Source organism: Mauremys mutica, chromosome 5, assembly GCF_020497125.1.
Source record: "Mauremys mutica isolate MM-2020 ecotype Southern chromosome 5, ASM2049712v1, whole genome shotgun sequence".
Taxonomy (NCBI): domain Eukaryota; kingdom Metazoa; phylum Chordata; order Testudines; family Geoemydidae; genus Mauremys; species Mauremys mutica.
In genome coordinates this window covers 137,768,844-137,788,082 of record NC_059076.1, presented here as the reverse complement: position 1 = coordinate 137,788,082, position 19,239 = coordinate 137,768,844, and the positions used below count along the sequence as shown (strand labels likewise).

At 41.0% G+C, this 19,239-nt stretch overlaps 1 protein-coding gene across 1 annotated transcript in view; it reads left to right on the top strand.

Annotated features, from left to right (window-relative positions):
• Window positions 1-19,239, top strand: part of ALMS1 (ALMS1 centrosome and basal body associated protein) — a 144,417-nt gene that overhangs the window by 110,002 nt on the left and 15,176 nt on the right. Inside the window, exons 13-20 of the mRNA XM_045019073.1 lie at window positions 2,725-2,808; window positions 4,096-4,213; window positions 6,882-7,130; window positions 8,444-8,691; window positions 9,921-10,101; window positions 11,556-11,619; window positions 14,289-14,375; window positions 16,191-16,290. Of these exons, the coding sequence (XP_044875008.1) occupies window positions 2,725-2,808; window positions 4,096-4,213; window positions 6,882-7,130; window positions 8,444-8,691; window positions 9,921-10,101; window positions 11,556-11,619; window positions 14,289-14,375; window positions 16,191-16,290 (1,131 nt within the window). The remainder of the gene's footprint in view (window positions 1-2,724; window positions 2,809-4,095; window positions 4,214-6,881; window positions 7,131-8,443; window positions 8,692-9,920; window positions 10,102-11,555; window positions 11,620-14,288; window positions 14,376-16,190; window positions 16,291-19,239) is intronic.

The following is a 19,239-nucleotide window of genomic DNA, read 5'->3' as shown; positions in this document are numbered from 1 at the left end:
TCCCACAAAATTAAAACAAAAGTCCTTTCATCTCATGGCTTTGCTGCTGGATGAATGTCAAAGGTACAGAAGTCATGATCTTCACCTTTCTGAAATATCTTGGTGAACCGTAGAAGAGATTCAGTGAGAGAGACCTAGCTGACAAAATGGACAAGGTTTTCTTGTTGGTGTCTCCAGAAACCTCTGTGCCAGAAATCTTAAGATTGCTTGAATTGAAACAGTGTAATCTGTCACTTAGCTCAATCAGAATTCACCTAGTGGCTATTTTTGCTCATCATCTCCAGTGGATAGACACACAATGTTATCTCATCCAACTGTGATCAGATTTTGAAAGGTCCTAAGGTGTTTCCACTTGTTAAAGAACCAATTCTACTGTGGGACCTTAATTTAGTTTTTTCAGCAGTGATTGGCCCAGCTTTTAAGCCGATAGTGGTGTATTCCTTGTTACATTTATCAGTTACAACACCATTCTTAGTCACTTAACCTCTGTAAGGAGGATAGGAGAAATCTAAGCATTAGTGGCTGACACTCCTTATACTGTCTCTTATCCAGACAACGTACATCTGAAGACACATCCTAAGTTCTTGCTGAAGATGATCAGAGTTTCATATGAACCAGCAAATTCACCAACATATATTTCTTCCTAAGCCTCATGCTTCTAAAGTGGAGGTTGTGCTGCTGCACACTCTAGATGTCAGGCATGCCTTGGCATTTTATCTGCAAAGAATGAAAATCTTTGCCCAGACTCTTTGGCTCCATTGTAGAAAAGATGAAAATCAAAACGATCTCATCTCAGAAACTACCAAGATGGATTTCTCATTTTGTGAGAACTTATGAGGTGACCAAAGTGAACCCTGTTATTACTACTCAGAACTTGCTTCACCAGAGTTTAGGCAGCCTGAGCAGCATCATTGAAAAATGTGTCTATTTTGGACATTATGTACACCTGGGGTTCTGGTCACTCATTAGACATCATGCTATCACTGACGCAGCTCAGTCAGATGCTGCATTTGGCAAGGCTGTCTTACAATTTTTATGCTCTTAAGACTAAGCTCCTTCCATTACAGTTGTCCACTGCTTGGGAGTCACCATTAGTGGAGTATGCATATGTATGTTTGCTTAAAGGAGAAAGGAAAGTTACTTAGCTGTACAGTAACTAGAGTTCTTTGAGCATTTGTTGTACATATAGACATTCCTCAACCTGCTCTCCATCCCCCCTACCTCAGAGTCCTTTACCAACCAGGATTCTGCTGCAGTGGAAAGGAAACTGAGAGGCAGTTGTGTGCTCTATCCTCTTATGCCCTTGACTAAGGGCGCAAGGGTGCTCCGAGCACAAGCATGTCCACATGGACACTTCTGGCCAAAGATTTAGAACTCAAGTGGATGGGATGTGTGTACATCATTAGTAGAATGTACATATGGACAACAGATCTTTAAGAACTCCAGTTACTGTACAGGTAAGTAATTTCCTTTTTGCTTATAGAAACCATTACTCCAAGACACAGTACTGCACAATATTTAAATTATAGAATATATATGTTGTATAAGAAAGTGGCACCCTTTTTATAATCAGTTTTTATCTGTGCTTTATCTGAGTAATATTGTCAACTCCTCTTCCACAGAACGCTGTTTCGGACAAAAAAAAAATTATTAATCATTTCAATGCCAATTTTATACTCAACAGTATACAAACTCTGGACTCTTCCTCAGGGTGTTTGCTATCTAATATAATTTATCTCATTCCTAAGGCACCCCTCAAAACACCAGCCGCAAAACCACGGTTTGCATTTAAGTTGGTCTGAATGGAAATAAGCATGTATATATTCATTGCTGAATGACTGCATATATCTAATCCTTCTTGAATGCTGAAATGCTTGTTTGGATGGGAGGGAAATCATGTTGGTCTGCATATAGAATAAGGATTCTGTTTTCCCAGAATGTATATCTGCATTTTGACTCTGTTCTCTGATATGCAGGTGTGTATCTGCCACATCTGTCTTGTAAAATCTGCCAGAGCAGTAATTGATTTTACAAGATGCAAAGTAACACATTCCTGTATGTGTGAGAATAAAAACCAGGCCCTTTAAATGTGGCAATTGAAATTATGCATTGTGTCGATTTGGTGACAATGAAGGTACACTAGTTCCTGAGCAATAAAATATAGCTCCTGTCGTTCCCATCATATTTAGTATTATGAGTTATTAATAGAATACTGATTACTGTGATAGGTGTGAAAAATCTGTTTCCTAATTAAAAATGAAGCACAACTAACTTCGTTGTAACAGCTGTTTGACGGCACATTGTCAAAATTGACGGCTATAGAAGCATTGTCAATAACTGCTGTGCTATTTAAGCATGAGCATATCCCTATTTACATAATCAGAATACAAAGCTTGCGTAACTAGGTGCATTATGTTCACAGACAAAAGACCCTACATTTTAAAGGGCAATAAGATCATTATACAAACTTACAAAGCCATCTCATTCAATATTAGATCTCTGAGTGCAGCTAGTTCTATTTTTATATTGAACTAAAAGGTACTAGTGCCTGTGCAACCTCCCACTCTTGCCACTTAACTCCTTGTTTCTTGCTTCTTATAAATTACTATTTTCTGGACAGGTTTCACCTCAGTAAAAGACACTGATTTGGGGGGCTACAGAAAAGTGGGGGAACCTTTACTGCTGACTTTTTGAAAGTCCTTTGCTTTCTCTCTGGTACTATAGAACCAGAAATCATTACTGAGCAGTAAGAGAACACATCAGCATTCCAGGATAGTCCCTTCACCTACCAGGCCCTGCAACGTTCAGGTACCCTTGGTCCAGAGGGTGGGAAGGTGTGGCTCACTTTAGAGCAGGGGTTCTTGCAATAAATTTTTTGGTGGCCTGAGAGTGCGGCCAGGAGCGCCTCTGGGCAGGTGTGTGTGTGTGTGCACTGGCGGGCGAGTCTTGGGGCTTCTCCTGGCATGGGGGGCTTGTAACCCCAGCTGCAGGGGGGAACAGGGGGTCTCGGTGCTTTGGCTGCCAGGGGGTGGGGGATGCAGGTGGAATAGTTAGAGTTGGGGGCTAACCTCCCCAAAGGGGGGCTCCACCTACTGCCCATCCACCCCTGCTTGCCTCCTGTGTCCCTCCTCATTCTCTCACCCACTGCTCGCCTCCTCTCACCTCCCCACCTGCCACTCGCCTCCTCGCTCCCCTGCCACAGACACCCTCCTGCCCGCCGTGTGAACCCCTGCTCACTGGTGGCTCACCGCTCACCTCCTCACTCCCCAACTCACAGCCAGACCTCCTCGCCCGCCTCCTCACCCTACTGCTGGCTTGCTGCTCGCCTGCTTACTCCCCTGCCAGACTCCCCTATCCTCCCTGCCACTCACCTCACTGCTTACCTCCTTGCCCACCTGCTGCTCACCTCACCGCTGGCCTCCTCAGCCCCCTGAAATGTTAGTACAATATTTATATTCCAATTGATTTTTTTATAATTGTATGATAAAAGTGAGAAAGTCAGCAATTTTTCAGTACTAGTGTGGCTGTGACACTTTTTTGTATTTTTATGTCTGATTTTGTAAGCAAGTAGTTTTTAAGTGAGATGAAACTTTGGGGTTTGCAAGACAAATCAGATTCTTGAAAAGAGGTACAGTAGACTGGAAGGGTTGAGAGCCACTGTGCTAGTGCATGAAGTTAAAGATTTAAAAAATGTAATTTCTAAAACAGTTTTTATTTTAAGAAAGCATATAATATAAATGTTTGAATGGATGTGCATTAGGATTTCATGGCTGATGGCGTTAGTTACTGGTGGCAGAGCTGTTAAAGCATTTCCATTTTTTCACCTGAAGAATTGGCAGAGTGAAGCTCCTAGTTAATCAGGTTGGATGCCAGCACTGTATGTCCATTCTTCTAAACAAAAGGAAGCCAAGGTTGGCTGAATTGTGTAGAATGTTGTGGAAAGGTGTTTGTAGGCCTGTGCTCGATTGTTAATTGAATCATTTTAAGAACTGAACTTGTGACTATTGTTCCCTTCCAGCTTGACCCCTCACCCCTGCCCCCATACTGACTTGAGTCGAATAGCAATCCCCAAGAACCTGTTATGTTTTTTTCTAGGTGGCAGACTCTGTTATTTCATCAGATTCTGTTGCTACAATCAACAGTTCCTGGGGACCAAGTTCTGCCCTCAGTAACAAGCGACACACCCGGATGTTAAACAAGGGCATCCAAGCAGGTGAGTTTCTTCAGTCCGAACTTCACCTCTGCTTATTCACTTCTGGCTTTCATCTCTTCACAACCATTGTAGAGGACTGCTTCAGAGTCTAATCCATGTCTTTGCAGACGGGTATGTATACTGGGCATTCACTGCCCACAAATTGCACTGCTTAGATCCTTTCACAATAAAGTATTCATAGAATCATAGAACTTAAGATCAGAAGGGACCATTATGATCATCTAGTCTGACCTCCCGCAAAATGCAGGCCACAAAAGCTGACCCACCCACTCTTGAAATAATTCTCTCCCTTGACTCAGCTGTTGCAGTCCCCAAATCCTGGTTTAAAGACTTCAAGTAGCAGGTAATCGTCCAGCAAGCGACCCCTGCCCCATGCTGCGGAGGAAGGCGAAAAACCTCCAGGGCCACTGCCAATCTACCCTGGAGGAAAATTCCTTCCCCACCCCAAATATGGCGATCAGCTGAACCCCGAGCATGCAGGCAAGACTCTCCAGCCAGACACTCGGGAAAAAGACTTTCAATATCCCAACATTGACCCTCGGTACTAATTACCAGTGGTGGCACGTTATTGACCTATTGACTAAATAGTGTTATCCTATCAAACCATTCCCTCCATAAACTTATCAAGCTTAAACTTAAAGCCAGAGAGGTCCTTCGCCCCCACTGTTTCCCTCGGTAGGCTGTTCCAGAATTTCACTCCCCTGATGGTTAGAAACCTTCATCTAATTTCAAGCCTAAACTTCCCGACTGCCAATTTATATCCATTTGTTCTCGTGTCCACATTAGTACTGAGCTGAAATAATTCCTCTCCCTCCCTGGTATTTATCCCTCTGATATATTTAAAGAGAGCAATCATATCTCCTCTCAACCTTCTTTTGGTTAAGGAAAACAAACCGAGCTCCTCAAGTCTCTTTTCATACGACAGGCTTTCCATTCCTCTGATCATTCTAGTGGCCCTTCTTTGTACCCGTTCCAGTTTGAATTCATCCTTCTTAAACATGGGAGACCAAAACTGCACACAGTACTCCAAATGAGGTCTCACCAACGCCTTGTATAACGGGACTAGCACCTCCTTATCTCTACTAGAAATACCTCACCTAATGTGTCCCAAGACCACATTAGCTTTTTTAACAGCCACATCACATTGCCGACTCATAGTCATCCTGCGATCAACCAGGACTCCGAGGTCCTTCTCCTCTTCCGTTACTTCCAACTGGTGCGTCCCCAGCTTATAACTAAAATTCCTGTTAGTCATCCCTAAATGCATAACCTTACACTTCTCACTATTGAATTTCATCCTATTACTAATACTCCAGTTTACAAGGTCATCCAAATCTCCCTGGAATTGTGTTAGGATCAGACACTTCCATTTGCTGGTTCCCACTGTGCTACTGGCTAATATCGTTGCTCATTTGAGTTCTGCTAACCCAGACCTTTAATCTCTCTCAGTATCAAATAAGTGACTTAGCTCTAGCTTCCATGTTATTTTTCTCTTGCAAGAGTTCTAAAGTTCCTGAGATCCTTTGTTTGTATGTAAGTCACTGAATGTCTTTCTAAGCACTCGCTATTTTATCAGTCTAGTCAGCATGCCAACAACACCCTTTATCCCTGTTTACAGTATTGTCCCTTCGAACATCTCTTGTCCTCTGCTTAAGATATGATTTATCCATTGACTGGTATAATTCCTGTGTTCAGGCTTCCCCCACAACCCCTAGTGGCAATTTTCAATTACATCATTCCTTGAAAGCTGGCTTGCAAAATCCTACTTTAAGGGATGAGTGATTGTTTTTGATGGGCAAACAAAATACCCGTTTTTCCTTATCATTATTTTGTAAGTAAACTTTGCATCTGGGCTGGTAAATGTTCATGACATTTTTCCAAGGTTGCTTACACTTTCTTAAGTCTTGGTTAAAACCTTCAGTTTTACACATTCTTAATTCTCCCTTGCATCCCAACTATTTAAAAATCTTTACAAATAAAATTTAGCATACGTGGAAAGTGCTGGACTGACCACCCTGAGCAAAGGATTCTGTTTATCCAGTAAAACGTAAGCGGCACAAGCATACGCTGACTTTACCTTTGTGCCTCAACCTGGATACAGGAATCTTCCTCTAGCAGAGAGATGGTAGTTCACTCCCTCGTCCCATTCAGTGCTTGACCTTTACTGTAACTGCCAACAAGGGAACCAGTTAGTTCCAGTTGTATTAACGTTGTTGTGATGTAGACGCCTTGTGCCCTGGGAGCTAGACTGATGCCACAAAACGAATTTCATGTGGATCGTCCCATAGTAACAATCCTTGGTCACTGAACTTGAGCTGGATTTTCAGTGATAACTTAAAAGGCGTGAGTCTGTTTTTACCAACCCTTACAGTCCTCCAGCCCCATATTTAAGATTACAGTAAAATGGCTAAAAACTCTGACAAACCCTGCACAAGTACTACCTTCTGAAAACCACATTCTGCAGCTTGTAGATGTTCCTCAGAAGTCTTCCGTCAATCTTCTGGTCTGGTTCAACCCAGCTTAGCTTATGATGGTTATAGTACATGAGGGTATGGCAGTAGGCCACTTACTTAGTTTGAAGGACCGGAGAGGGCTTTCCAACATCGTTGCATATTGTGTCACTGCTGCTCCAGAGTAATGTGTTCCTTTTTCTTTCTTTTGACTACAGGAGATTTGGAGATTGTGAACAGTGCAACTAAGAAAAATACTCGGGATGTTGGTATGACTTTCCCCACCCCAAGATATAGCCAAGTGAGGCCACAGAAACCCTCAAATTGTGCCGATGGTGGTTTTGGACAGTTGGATGGCATGTGCTCAGATTTTCGAAACCCAGCAGGCAAGGGGAAACAGGAGGGACAGCCAGGCAATTTTCTCATGGACAAAAAGACAGGAAGCAACAGGCCACAGCTACCACAAGGTCAGTCCCAAGTATTGCATCTTTGTGAATGGGAAAGTGTTCACATTTCACATAAGCCAGCATATATAACCAGTACACAATGTATACAATCATGAGATCTCTAGCTGGCCCCATAAGAACAGTCTCTAACAATGGCACAACTATGTATTTTTTTAAAAAGGCAATGGAATCACTAACATTTATCAAGTGTTTATAGTTGATTATTTTTAGTGCCCCAAAGTTAGCGCTCACAATCTAAATTTCAGACATGATATATCAAATGATGGTGACAAATATAGAGAGTGAATGTGGCAAGAAAAGACAAATCAAGTATACGCTCACATGAATATTTTGTTTAGGCATGTGAACATCTTAGCATTTCTGTGAAGTTGCATATATTAAAATGATAATATTCAGTATTTCATATCTTTACTGATTCCATTTATTGAGGACTTCATGGAATAAGTGAAGAGGAAGAGGAGGTCATAATATTGGAAGGAAGTGTTCTTGTCTCCCTCTTCAGCTGTGGTTGTATCTTGAGGAAGGACAGGGTCCAGCCTCCTAATTTGAATTTCCCATCAACACTCAGCTGTATAGCTGTTGAAATGTTCTAAAATATGTTATTTTCCATCCCTTGATGCAATTTTTCATCATCTTTTGGTTAGGAACAGATAATCCTACTCATCACAGTCTTGTGTCTGCTTCACTTGAAAACTTCTAAAGAGTATCTTCTAGTTGTATTTAAATTCCAGAAGGCTGTAAACTCAGGAGGGCCTAGCACTCACATGAATCTAATGGCTTTGGAAGATGAAAGGTGTATGCCCTCAGAAACATCTTTAAAGAGCCATAGGACTCTTTGGGTTCACAGGTGCTTTAGAAATGTGAAATAATTAGTAAATGAGTGTATAAGTAAAGAGAAATTTCTTAGCTGAGTCATTTCAAAGAGTATTTTATCCATGTTCGTTGATAGAGACTCAAGGTTTTTCTCTAGTGTTTGGTAAATGCAGTTGTTTGGAACAGCCCTGGTGTTTACATGAATAGTCCCATTGAAGTCAGTGGAACTATTGACAAGCAGTGACAGTAAGATCAGGCCTCTAATTGTGTTTAGTGACACTATGTAACAAGCCCCCAAGGCCTGTGTCTGACGAAGTGGGTATTCACCCACAAAAGCTCATGCTCCAATACGTCTGTTAGTCTATAAGGTGCCACAGGACTCTTTGTTGCTGTGTATACAGAGAGGCTCAAAGGGAGAAGGAAAATGAGAAATTATATATACTTTACAATACATTTTTCTCTAATTTTTCCTTTTTGGCTCTAAAAAATATTGTCAATAGGAGTTTCCTGGTTTGCTCCTGCTGAGGATTTAAAGTCCGACTCTAGGAAGGAGAACAAATCTAGCTCCTTTTCTGGTCCAGGCCCATCCTGGTTTGAGCCACTTACCAACACAAAGCCGTGGAGAGAGCCGCTCCGAGAAAGGAACTGGAAAGAGCAGCAAGGCAGCAGCAAGATTCAGCCAGTAGTAGTCCCAGTAAGAGATGTTGAGAACAAGCCCCCAAGACCATTTGTGAAAATGACGCTGCAGGTAAGAACACTCCACTGTAGAGGTCCGTGTTTTGCTGTAAGTTTTGGAGGAGAGAGGGGAAAAGATGGAGAAAATGAAGCCATGTGTAGGTGCTCATAGAAACAAAACTCGTGGCCCTGATTTTCACCACTTTGCTTTCACTGCTGTAGGTAGTCAACAAGTACAACACTACTGCTGTTTTTTAGAAAAGGGTTGGATAATTTTATACTTTCTATAATACCTATGGCTATACAAGCTAAGATAATCAGGATGATCAAATCTCATCTTTCAGGGCTTCAGAAGGAATGTAGCAGCAGCAGTAGCAAGTAAAATTTTTTTAATTGCTGCCCTGCAGAAGTATGCATGGATGCTTAGTAATAAAGATTAAAGAGTGTGATACATTTTAAACAGTGAATACAATAAAAACAGGGAACTTACCTATGAAATGGAAACTAAAATGGGGATTTCATGTACATACACAGCAAATTATATAGACACTCAAGGTCAAGTGTGAAAAATACAGTTTTATGGTGATAATCAAAAGTGAGGCGGGTTGAACAGATGTTGACGTTAAGGGGCAGTGAGTTTCACACCCAGAGGGCCTACTTCAGCAAGGGAATAATCGCCTGCTGCCTTGAGATACAGGAGTAGAGCAGAGTGAAAGCTGTTGTGTCAGCACAAGCACACACCAGGAAGAAGTTCAAGGAAGGTGTCTCCGATGCAGCCAAGTCATAGTACTCATTGGCTTTGCATATTGAAAGCTTCTTATTACCACTAAACCTTGGGGTTAAAATGGATATGAAATGCTGAGACCCCATTTTAAAGCTTTCCTTAGAAGCCAACATAATATGGACACTAATGAACATATACTATTTAAAAAGATCGTTATAATAGACTTTAGTTTTGTTTTGATGGAGGTGTCTAATTCTGTGGTTACCAGTATCTTGTCTGTGTGTGTGGCTGCCTGACTTTGACCTGCTTGTTTAAACCTTTTTGCAAATTATTTCAGCTACTCTTTTCCTCAGTCAGTTAGCTTTCACATTGTTTAACACCAAAGTACTTGTTAACAAGACCCCCAGAGAATTGCTCAGCGTAATGGACACAACGCTCTGTGTCATGTGAGGATGACTGTTTGAAAGGAATGCTTGCCATGGTTCACTCATGGGATTAGATATTTTGATCATCCCCTCTCAGTTTGGAGGAACATTCTGAAACTACTTTATACTCTGAGGTGTTTTTTACCCTCTTAGGAGGCTCTTGCATTGCACCGCCCTGATTTCATCTCCCGCTCTGGGGAGCGTGTGAAGCGCCTGAAGCTCATCATGGAAGAAAGGAAGATACAGAGTGTGTTGCAGAGCGAGCGAGAGGAGCTGTTCAATCCCCCTGAGAAGAAGGGTTATAAGAATGCTAATTACCTGCTCTATAACAGAGGTGCCTCATGTTTATGTCTTTTCATGCTCTATAGGAAATACTGAATTTACACTGTTTGCCTAAAGAGCATTATTCTAAGTGTACATATTTCTGATTAGATTCTTTAACATTATTATTCATTTTATATATGCATCATGAGATTCTTATAATAGGATAATTATCCATTTTATATAAATTAATTGTACATTTGAATAATGAGATTGTGACGGGTTGGGTCACAGAAACCCCCTTGGGACGGCCACCTAATGTGCTGAGACTACCTCTGAGCAGCTTGGGATTTCAGTACCCTGTCTTGTTGAGCAGACACACTAGCCTACTGCAAACACAGACCCAGGTCTGAACCATGTCCCCCAAAAGCTGCAGACTTAACTGAAAACAGCTTAAGAAGTGCTCCTGTCTCCAGCACCCAGATACCCAGTTCCCAGTGGGGTCCAAACCCCAAATAAATCCTTTTTATGCTGTATAAATCTTATACAGGGTAAACTCATAAATTGTCTGCCCTCTATAACACTGATAGAGAGAGATGCACAGCTGTTTGCTCCCCCAGGTATTAATACTTGCTCTGAGTTAATTAATAAGCAAAAAGTGTTTTTATTAAATATAAAAAGTAGAGTTTAAGTGGTTCCAAGTATTAACAGACAGAACAAAGTAAATTACCAAGCAAAATAAAACAAAAACACGAAGTCTAAGCCTAATACAGTAAGAAACTGATTACAGATGAAACATCACCTTCAGAGATGTTCCAATACGCTTCTTTCACAGACTAGACTCTTTTCTAGTCTGGGCCCAATCCTTTCCCCTGGTACAGTCCTTGTTCCAGCTCAGGTGGTAGCTAGGGAATTTCTCATGACTGCAACCTCCTTTGTTCTGTTCCACCCCCTTGTATATATTTTGCACAAGGTGGGAATCCTTTGGCCTTCTCTGGGTTCCCACCCCTCCTTCTAAATGGAAAAGCACCAGGTTAAAGATGGATTCCAGTTCAGGTGACATCATCACATGTCACTGTAAGACTTCATTACCCACTTGCCAGTACACACATATACAGGAAGACTTAAAAGTAAACAGAGTCATTTACAACAAATTGTCCTGGTTAATGGGAGCCATCGAGATTCAAAGCCACCATTAATGGACCACACTTTGCATAATTACAATAGGACCTCTGAGTTATATTTCATATTTCTAGTTTCAGATACAAGAGTGGTACATTTCTACAAATAGGATGGTCACACTCAGTAGATTATAAGCTTTGTAATGATACCATATAAGAGACCTTTTGCATGAAGCATATTCCAGTTACATTATAGTCACACTCATTAGCATATTTTCATAAAAATCATATAGACTGCAACTCTCAGAGATTATAATAGAACAGTTCTCTGATCTAAACAAACTTGTTCACTGTTTTTGTAAGCTTTAGAGTTTTATCAGGCTCAAAACTTTGCCTTTCCATTTAGACTACCTGGTTAAGCAGAAGAGAAGGACAATTCTAAAGAGTGAAATGGTTCAGAGATCAAAACGGTAAGGCTAAGAAAGACTTGTTCCAAATAGACTGTAATCAGGTGACCTTAATGGGGTGGTGAGGATAGATAAATCACTCTTGCAAGTGACGGTTTTGGACGTTTGGGATACATCATGTGCTTTAGGAACAAAATGGAAGGTTTTCTGTCAGAAGGTGAGCATGACTGGTTATTAATAGTTTTTTTCTCGTTTTTTTTAATGTTGGGAAATTCTTTTCTTTTAGCTACCTCTGAACATTTAAATTTGAATTGTGTATGTGAGCACTAGAACTGAAATGGACTAGGAACATAAGGCTTTGGTCAGTGAATAGCCTAGCCATTGGACAAACTGAGTGAAATGAAAAAGGAATCAAGCACCACAAATAGTGAAAAGTAAATCAGAGATCTAAAACTTTTACGGGTGTAGAACGTAGCAGATGTCTAACCACACATACCACTACATGATCATTTGGGACAAATATTTATATATAGGATATGAAATTGGGTAGACATTGGGGGGCGGGAAGTACATAATATTTGGATAATGAATTAAGAATACACAAATAAACAGTGAGATAGGGACAGTAAGTGAAAGGTAGATATGAAAAATGTGTTATCTTTTAGTTGGATCTTGAAATGGTAGAGGAGGCAAGAGGTGAGAAAAGAAGGGAGGAGTATTACATCTGCATGATAGTATGTAAAGTATTTTGGCATGAAAAGTGCCACAGAAGCATAAGATACTGAAAGAATCAAAACAGCAGCAACAGGGATATTGGAGTCAATGGGACTTAAACATATGGCTAATTCCTTTGCCGAAGTGGGACTTTAGAATGTAACACTATATCTAGGGCAAATATATGCTAGAAAGAATAAGTAATATACAAAATAAACCCTGTGATTTAATATGAAGGCTGGAAGAGACTGAGCAAGATGATAAATTTGATTTCAGTGCTGTCTTGCATTTCAAAAATTGTTTTAAAGGCCATAAATTGAAAGTTCATAGTAACTTTGAAAGTTGCCACTTGTCCTGGGAATGCAGATGCAAAAATCTTAAAATACTCTGTTACTTTGGGAAAACTCTAATCACGGGTCAATAGCACTAGATCTGTGCCATTAACTGCAGCATCTTCATGAACTCGGAGTTCATAAATATCTGAATTCATAGCATTTCTGCTGATTCACCCAACCTGGATCCAGTTGTGATATTTTTATTGCCATTTACTTGTTCATGCTACACTCATAACTTTTCTCTCAGTTGATGTTGGAAAGTAATTTATCACTGTCACTGGCCTTTTAAAATCTGCTCATTTAATGAGCACAATTTTTTGTGGGTCATTCCCTTGAGGAGAATATTCCGTTTCTCCTTACACCTTGTTAGAATTACAAATCAGCTATGTAACAGGGTGCTGAATTTAGCTACAGTTGTGTATTCCCTATGTAAATTAAATATCTCCATGAATGGGTGAGCCGGTGGCCAAATACCTGAACAGCAGATTACTCTCTAGTTAATGAGTCACCTCCAACCATCCTGGATGGCCCCTGGGAGAGTAAGTGGGAAGGTAGTCTGAAGGAGTCCTATTAGACCTTCCCACCCCCATCCAGTAGATCATTTGTAGGTCTGAAGAGGCTTTGATCCCCTTTCCAGTGGAGAACTTGTATGGCCTGAGGTAGAAACTTCAAAATGGAGTATGTGCTAATGTGTAATAGGGGATCACGGATGGTGATAACTCTAACAGATATGTCTTGAACTGATTGTTTTGCACAGAAAAGCTCCCTCAGATGGAATATATGTTGTTATAGAATGATAAGATAAATACAAAATCTAAGCAATGGGTCTTAGTAAGGCAAATGCTTTTGCTCTTCCTGAAAATACATGGCAGACGTGGCAGTTTTGTCTCTGGGTGAATGTTTCAGTGCACAGTGGGGAGCTGAGTACACTGGCCAGAGGTAAGGCAGTGTTGCTGGCGAGTGCTCTGCAATCTCTTTATGCGTCTGAGCCATTGCACCTCAGCTCTGACCTGCAACACAGTCCTCTATGGTTTTGGACCTCTCATCAGCAAAGACAGCTAGTTGTGCAGTTACAAGCCAGATTGGGCCATGGTTTTATGGGGTGGGATTTTCAAAAGTGCTCAGCATCAGCCTAGTTCTACTTCCACTGAAATCATATGGAAATCTTAACTTTGACTTCAGTGGAAGCAGGGTTTGGCCTGTGCTGAAAGCTTTTGAAAATCCCATCCATGATCATAGTACCTTTCTGTTGTACACCACTTTTGATTAGTAATTCTCAAAGTGCTTCACAATATTTAATGTCTTCAATGTATTTATCCCCACAACAGCCCTGTAAAGTAGGTTGGTGCTATTATCCCTACAGAAAAGTTAAGTGACTTGCCCAAGGTCACACAGGAAGTTTGTGTCAGTAGAGAATCAAACCCAGATCTCCCCAAGTAGTAGGCTAACACACTAACCATTTCAGGCCCCCCTTCCTGATGAAGCATCCACCCAGAGAATGAAATCACCAGTAACCTTTTCACTTATGAATTGATGCAATTCTATACCTTATGAATTGATGCAATTTGACTTCAGAGGTGAAAGCCCAGTATATTAATCCAAGTACCACCTAACTCCTTCAGTTTAAGTCTTAGTAGAAGTAAACTAAGAATCCAAATGTTATTCATTTTGTCTTTTCTATAGAGGTAATGCTGCTAGTGAAGTTTTTAGAAAGGTTGGGCTTCTGGGAGCAGCCACAAACAGAGTAGGAAAACAGGGACAAAAGAGAAGGTATGTCTGTGAGAAGGTAGTAGCAAAGAGCTCTATGTTGGAGAAACTGTTAATACTGTAGTGGCCATGTTCTTATTTTTATAATGGAGTTCTTTCTCTCAGTGTCCTATTTTAATTTGCATATGCCTACTCCCACAAGAATCAGCTTCATAGAGTATATCTACTCTAGAGTTTAACTCAAGTTAACTGATCACTAATTGAAACATGTTAACTGACATGTTTATACATGGTAGTCTGGACTCTCTACAAATATGTGTGGTTTATCCTAGTCTGAGCTTTAGGATATTGCATAGGAATCAGGTTCAGCATTGGTCAAATTCATTCCCTGGGACTGTTGGGGATGGTGGAAGGGTACTTTAAAGTAGGGAGAGTCTGCTTTATCTAGTACCCTGCCATTTCTTTTCCTGCTAACCTCCCTCCCTTCCATACCCTGTGATGTATTTTACAACCTGCTAAATGTCAAATTGGTGCAAGTTACACAACTTTGCCACTTGCTCGTTTTCTGACCATCTTATGTCCTTGCTGAAATTAGCACAGAGGCTTCCATGGGAGATGCACCCTCTTACTCTCAGCTACATTTGATCCTATGTATCCCTCATCCTCAAAACAGAATCCACTGAAGCCATTTCAAATGAGTACCAGTTGAAGGAATAAATGTTTAAAAGAAAATCTGTTTCCAATTCCCTCTGGCACTGTAGGCCATGATCTGATTAAATCTATTGCATGAAAGAACAAAGCAATAAATCTCTTAAAAGAATATTTTGTAGGTACAACACGGTGTGTGTAGAAAGTTTCAACTGTATTCTCTCAATCTCAAATCTGTGTGAGAAAAGAAGCAAAGTACAGTTTCTCTTTAAGTATTTTACAAGGCTGACCATTCAGATTACAGTGTCTCTGCTCCAATTATTATTTTTATTATTGGAGGCATGCAGTCCTACATGAGCTTGGCAGCCATTTTCATGAAATTAGCTGAGTTTCCACTCTTAAAGCAGACACAAGACTCAGAGCTTTGGGGAGTATGGGCTGAGCACAGCTGTGCCACCCTAGGAGGAGGGTACAGTCTCTGTTGCCTTCTGTGCCTAGCCAGTGTGTAGAAGGGAGATCCTGACCACTGTACAGAACTGGCAACAGCAGCACTGGCCTTGCAGAAGTCCTAGTTCTTCTTCGAGTGATTGCTCCTATGCATTCCAGTTAGGCGCGCACACCTATCTGGAATGGATAGGAGCAACACATCTCGAAGAACAACAGTTACAACGGTGAGTAACCGTCTTTTCTTATGCTTCCTACGTTCAAGGCTTTCCATTATTCCTGGGTCCTGCCTGGGGGATGCTCAACAGGAGGAGAGGGCAAAATCTGGCCCTCTTTGGATCTCACAGATGATTCTGCCAAATTTGACCCATTTCAAGTGTTTTCTCACCACAGAAATATCTACCATTTACAGATAAACTTGGTATTTGGAACCCAACATGCCCATCCACTGGTGGTACCATTCCCTGCTGCTGGTGATCCTGAAAGTTGCACTTTTTGGAGCGTGCTGCCATATCATTGACATTACTCCCAAAAATTCTTTTTTAGGGGGTGATACTTCAATGAATAGCATTGTGGGATGTGGAAACTTCCAGTACCATGGCTGGCTGTGATCGTGTATTCCACGTTTGGCATCCATGACACCAGCAACCCCAAAAGATAATCTTTCTGTGCTATATTTGGCCAGAAGCCTTTAAGGGAACATGAAGATAAAAAACAGGATGCTTTTTTCACTGACAAGGTCCTTTATTCCCAAGTAACTTTTTTTGTCTTTGTATTTACACTAAGAATCTATGAACAGCTGCCTGAGGTGCAGAAGAGGCGAGAGGAAGAGAAAAGAAAATCTGAATATACTTCATACCGACTGAAAGCACAGCTTTACAAAACGGTAGGTGTTCTGTCTCACAAGCTGGCCTTCTATAGGTCACCAAGGAGAAAAGAATTCTAGGCAAACAAGTTAAACTAGGATATTCAGGATCTCTTACTTTTGGTCAGATTCATTTACTGTACATGAAATCACTATAAAGTGAGTGCAGAACTGGTTGAAAAACTATTTTTCAGCATAATTATCAATGATTCACGGTCAAACTGGAATGTTATATCTAGTGGGGTCCTTCCTAGGTCTGTCTTGCGTCCAGTACTGTTCAATATTTTCATTAATGCCTTAGATAATGGAGTGGAGAGTGTGCTTATAAAATTTGCTTATGACACCAAGTGTTTTGGAGGACAGGATTTGAATTCAAAATGACCTTGACAAATAGGAGAATTAGTCTGAAAATAACAAGATAAAATCCAGGAAAGACAAGTGCAAAGTATTACTTCTTAGAAAGGAAAAATCAAATCTCCGGCTACAACATGAGGAATAACTGACTAGACCGTAGTACTTCAAAAAAGGATCTGGGGGTTATAGTGGATCATAAATTGAATATGAATCAACAATGTGATGCAGTTGCAAAAAAGATGGGTATATTAACAGGAGTTTGTATGCAAGACACAGGAGGTAATTGTTTTGTTCTACTCAGCACTGGAGCAGTGTTCCAGTTCTGGGCACCACATTTTAGGAAAGTTGTGGATAAATTGGAGAGAGTTCAGAGGAGAGCAACAAAAATGGTAGAAGGTTTAGAAAACCTGACATATGAGGAAGGATTTTTTAAAAAATAGAGCGTGTTTAGTCTAGAGAAGACTGAGGCGGGGGGACCTGATAAGTCTTCAGATATGTTAAGGACAGTTGTAAAGAAGGTGGCGATCAGTTGTTCTCCATGTAATCAGCTTAGTTTGCAGCAAGGGAGATTTAGATCAGATATTAAGAAAAACTTTCTAAGGATAGTTAAATACAGGAATAGCTTACCAAGGGAGGTTGCAGAACCCCTGTCATTGGAAGTTTTTAAGAATGAGTTAAACAAACATCTGTTAGGGATGATCTAGGTTTACTTGGTCCTGCCTCAGCGTCAGGGAGGATGGACTAGATGACTTCTCAAGGTCCCTTCCTGGCTCTACATTTCTATGATTCTATTATATTTATATATTTTCTACAGTATGCATCTCTGTGTGTGGATGCTTCACAAAATATATATAACATTTAAACTAGTCTGCTGTGATCCAACTTAGCCACATTTCAACAGACCAATCTCTGCTCTGCTCTGTTTTCTATCCCAACGTGCACACTCAGTACATAAAAACGAAAAATAAAGTCTGTTAAAAAGGGTGGAAAAATGGTCCCAAATAAATAAATATGACTAGAATGGCCTTGCCTCAATCCCTGAAGACAGAACAGAGAGATTCTGGTGGGCATACTGAAAATGTTCCAGTGATAATGCCTTTGAATTCTGGTGTTTAGCCCTGGTGTATATTATAAACACAAGAGCTTTCAGAATTCACAGTGGGATTTGCAAAGCATGTTTGACAAGTTTAATAAGGAATCACTGTCCTTGTTATAGCTTTCATTGTAGGATTTGGGAGGACTTTGAAAAAATGATTTCTTAACCCTCTGGAGACTGGACAGTAGATTCTTAAGTGTTCATTTAGCTAACAGGTTGGCTAACGTTAATGTACTAAAGATTAATACTCAGAATTCCTTATGCAGTTAAGTTGTGACTTAGAGGCAGCTATAGTAAAAGATAGAATCATAGAATATCAGGGTTGGAAGAGACCTCACGAGGTCATCTAGTCAAACCCCCTGCTCAAAGCAGGACCACTCCCCAACTAAATCATCCCAGCCGGGGATTTTTCAAGCCTGACCTTAAAAACCTCTAAGGAAGGAGATTCCACCACCACCCTAGGTAACCCATTCCAGTGTTTCACCACTCTCCTAGTGAAAAAGGTTTTCTAATATCCAACCTAAACCTCCTCCACTGCAGTTTGAGACCATTGCTCCTTGTTCTGTCATCCGGTACCACTGAGAACAGTCTAGATCTATCCTCTTTGGAACCCCCTTTCAGGTAGTTGAAAGCAGCTATCAAATCCTCCCTCATTCTTCTCTTCTGCAGACTAAGCAATCCCAGTTCCCTCAGCCTCTCCTCATAAGTCATGTGCTCCAGCCCCCTAATCATTTTTGTTGCCCTCCGCTGAACTCTTTCCAATTTTTCCAAATCCTTCTTGTAGTAGGGGGCCCAAAACTAGACACAGTACTCCAGATGAGGCCTCACCAGTGCTGAATAGAGGGGAATGATCATGTCCCTTGATCTGCTGGCAATACCCCTACTTATACAGCCCAAAATGCCATTAGCCTTCTTGGCAACAAGGGCATACTGTCAACTCACATCCAGCTTCTTGTCCACTGTAATCCCTGGGTCCTTTTCTACAGAACTGCTGCCTAACCATTCGGTTCCTAGTCTGTAGCAGTGCATGGGATTCTTCTGTCCTAAGTGCAGGACTCTGCAATTGTCCTTGTTGAACCTCATCAGATTTCTTTTGGCCCAATCGTCTAATTTGTCTAGGTCCCTCTGTATCCGATCCCTACCCTCCAGTGTATCTACCACTCCTCCCAGTTTAGTGTCATTTGCAAACTTGCTGAGAGTGCAGTCCACGCCATCCTCCAGATCATTAATGAAGATATTGAACACTCCGCTTGATACCGGCTGCCAACTAGACATGGAGCCATTGATCACTACCCGTTGAACCTGATGATCTAGTCAGCTTTCTATCCACCTTACAGTCCATTCATCCAGCCCATACTTCTTTAACTTGCTGGCAAGAATACTGTGGGAGACCATATCAAAATCTTTGCTAAAGTCAAGGAATAATACGTCCACTGCTTTCCCCTCATCCATAGAGCCAGTTATCGCCTCATAGAAGGCAATTAGGTTAGTCAGGCATGACTTGCCCTTGGTGAATCCAT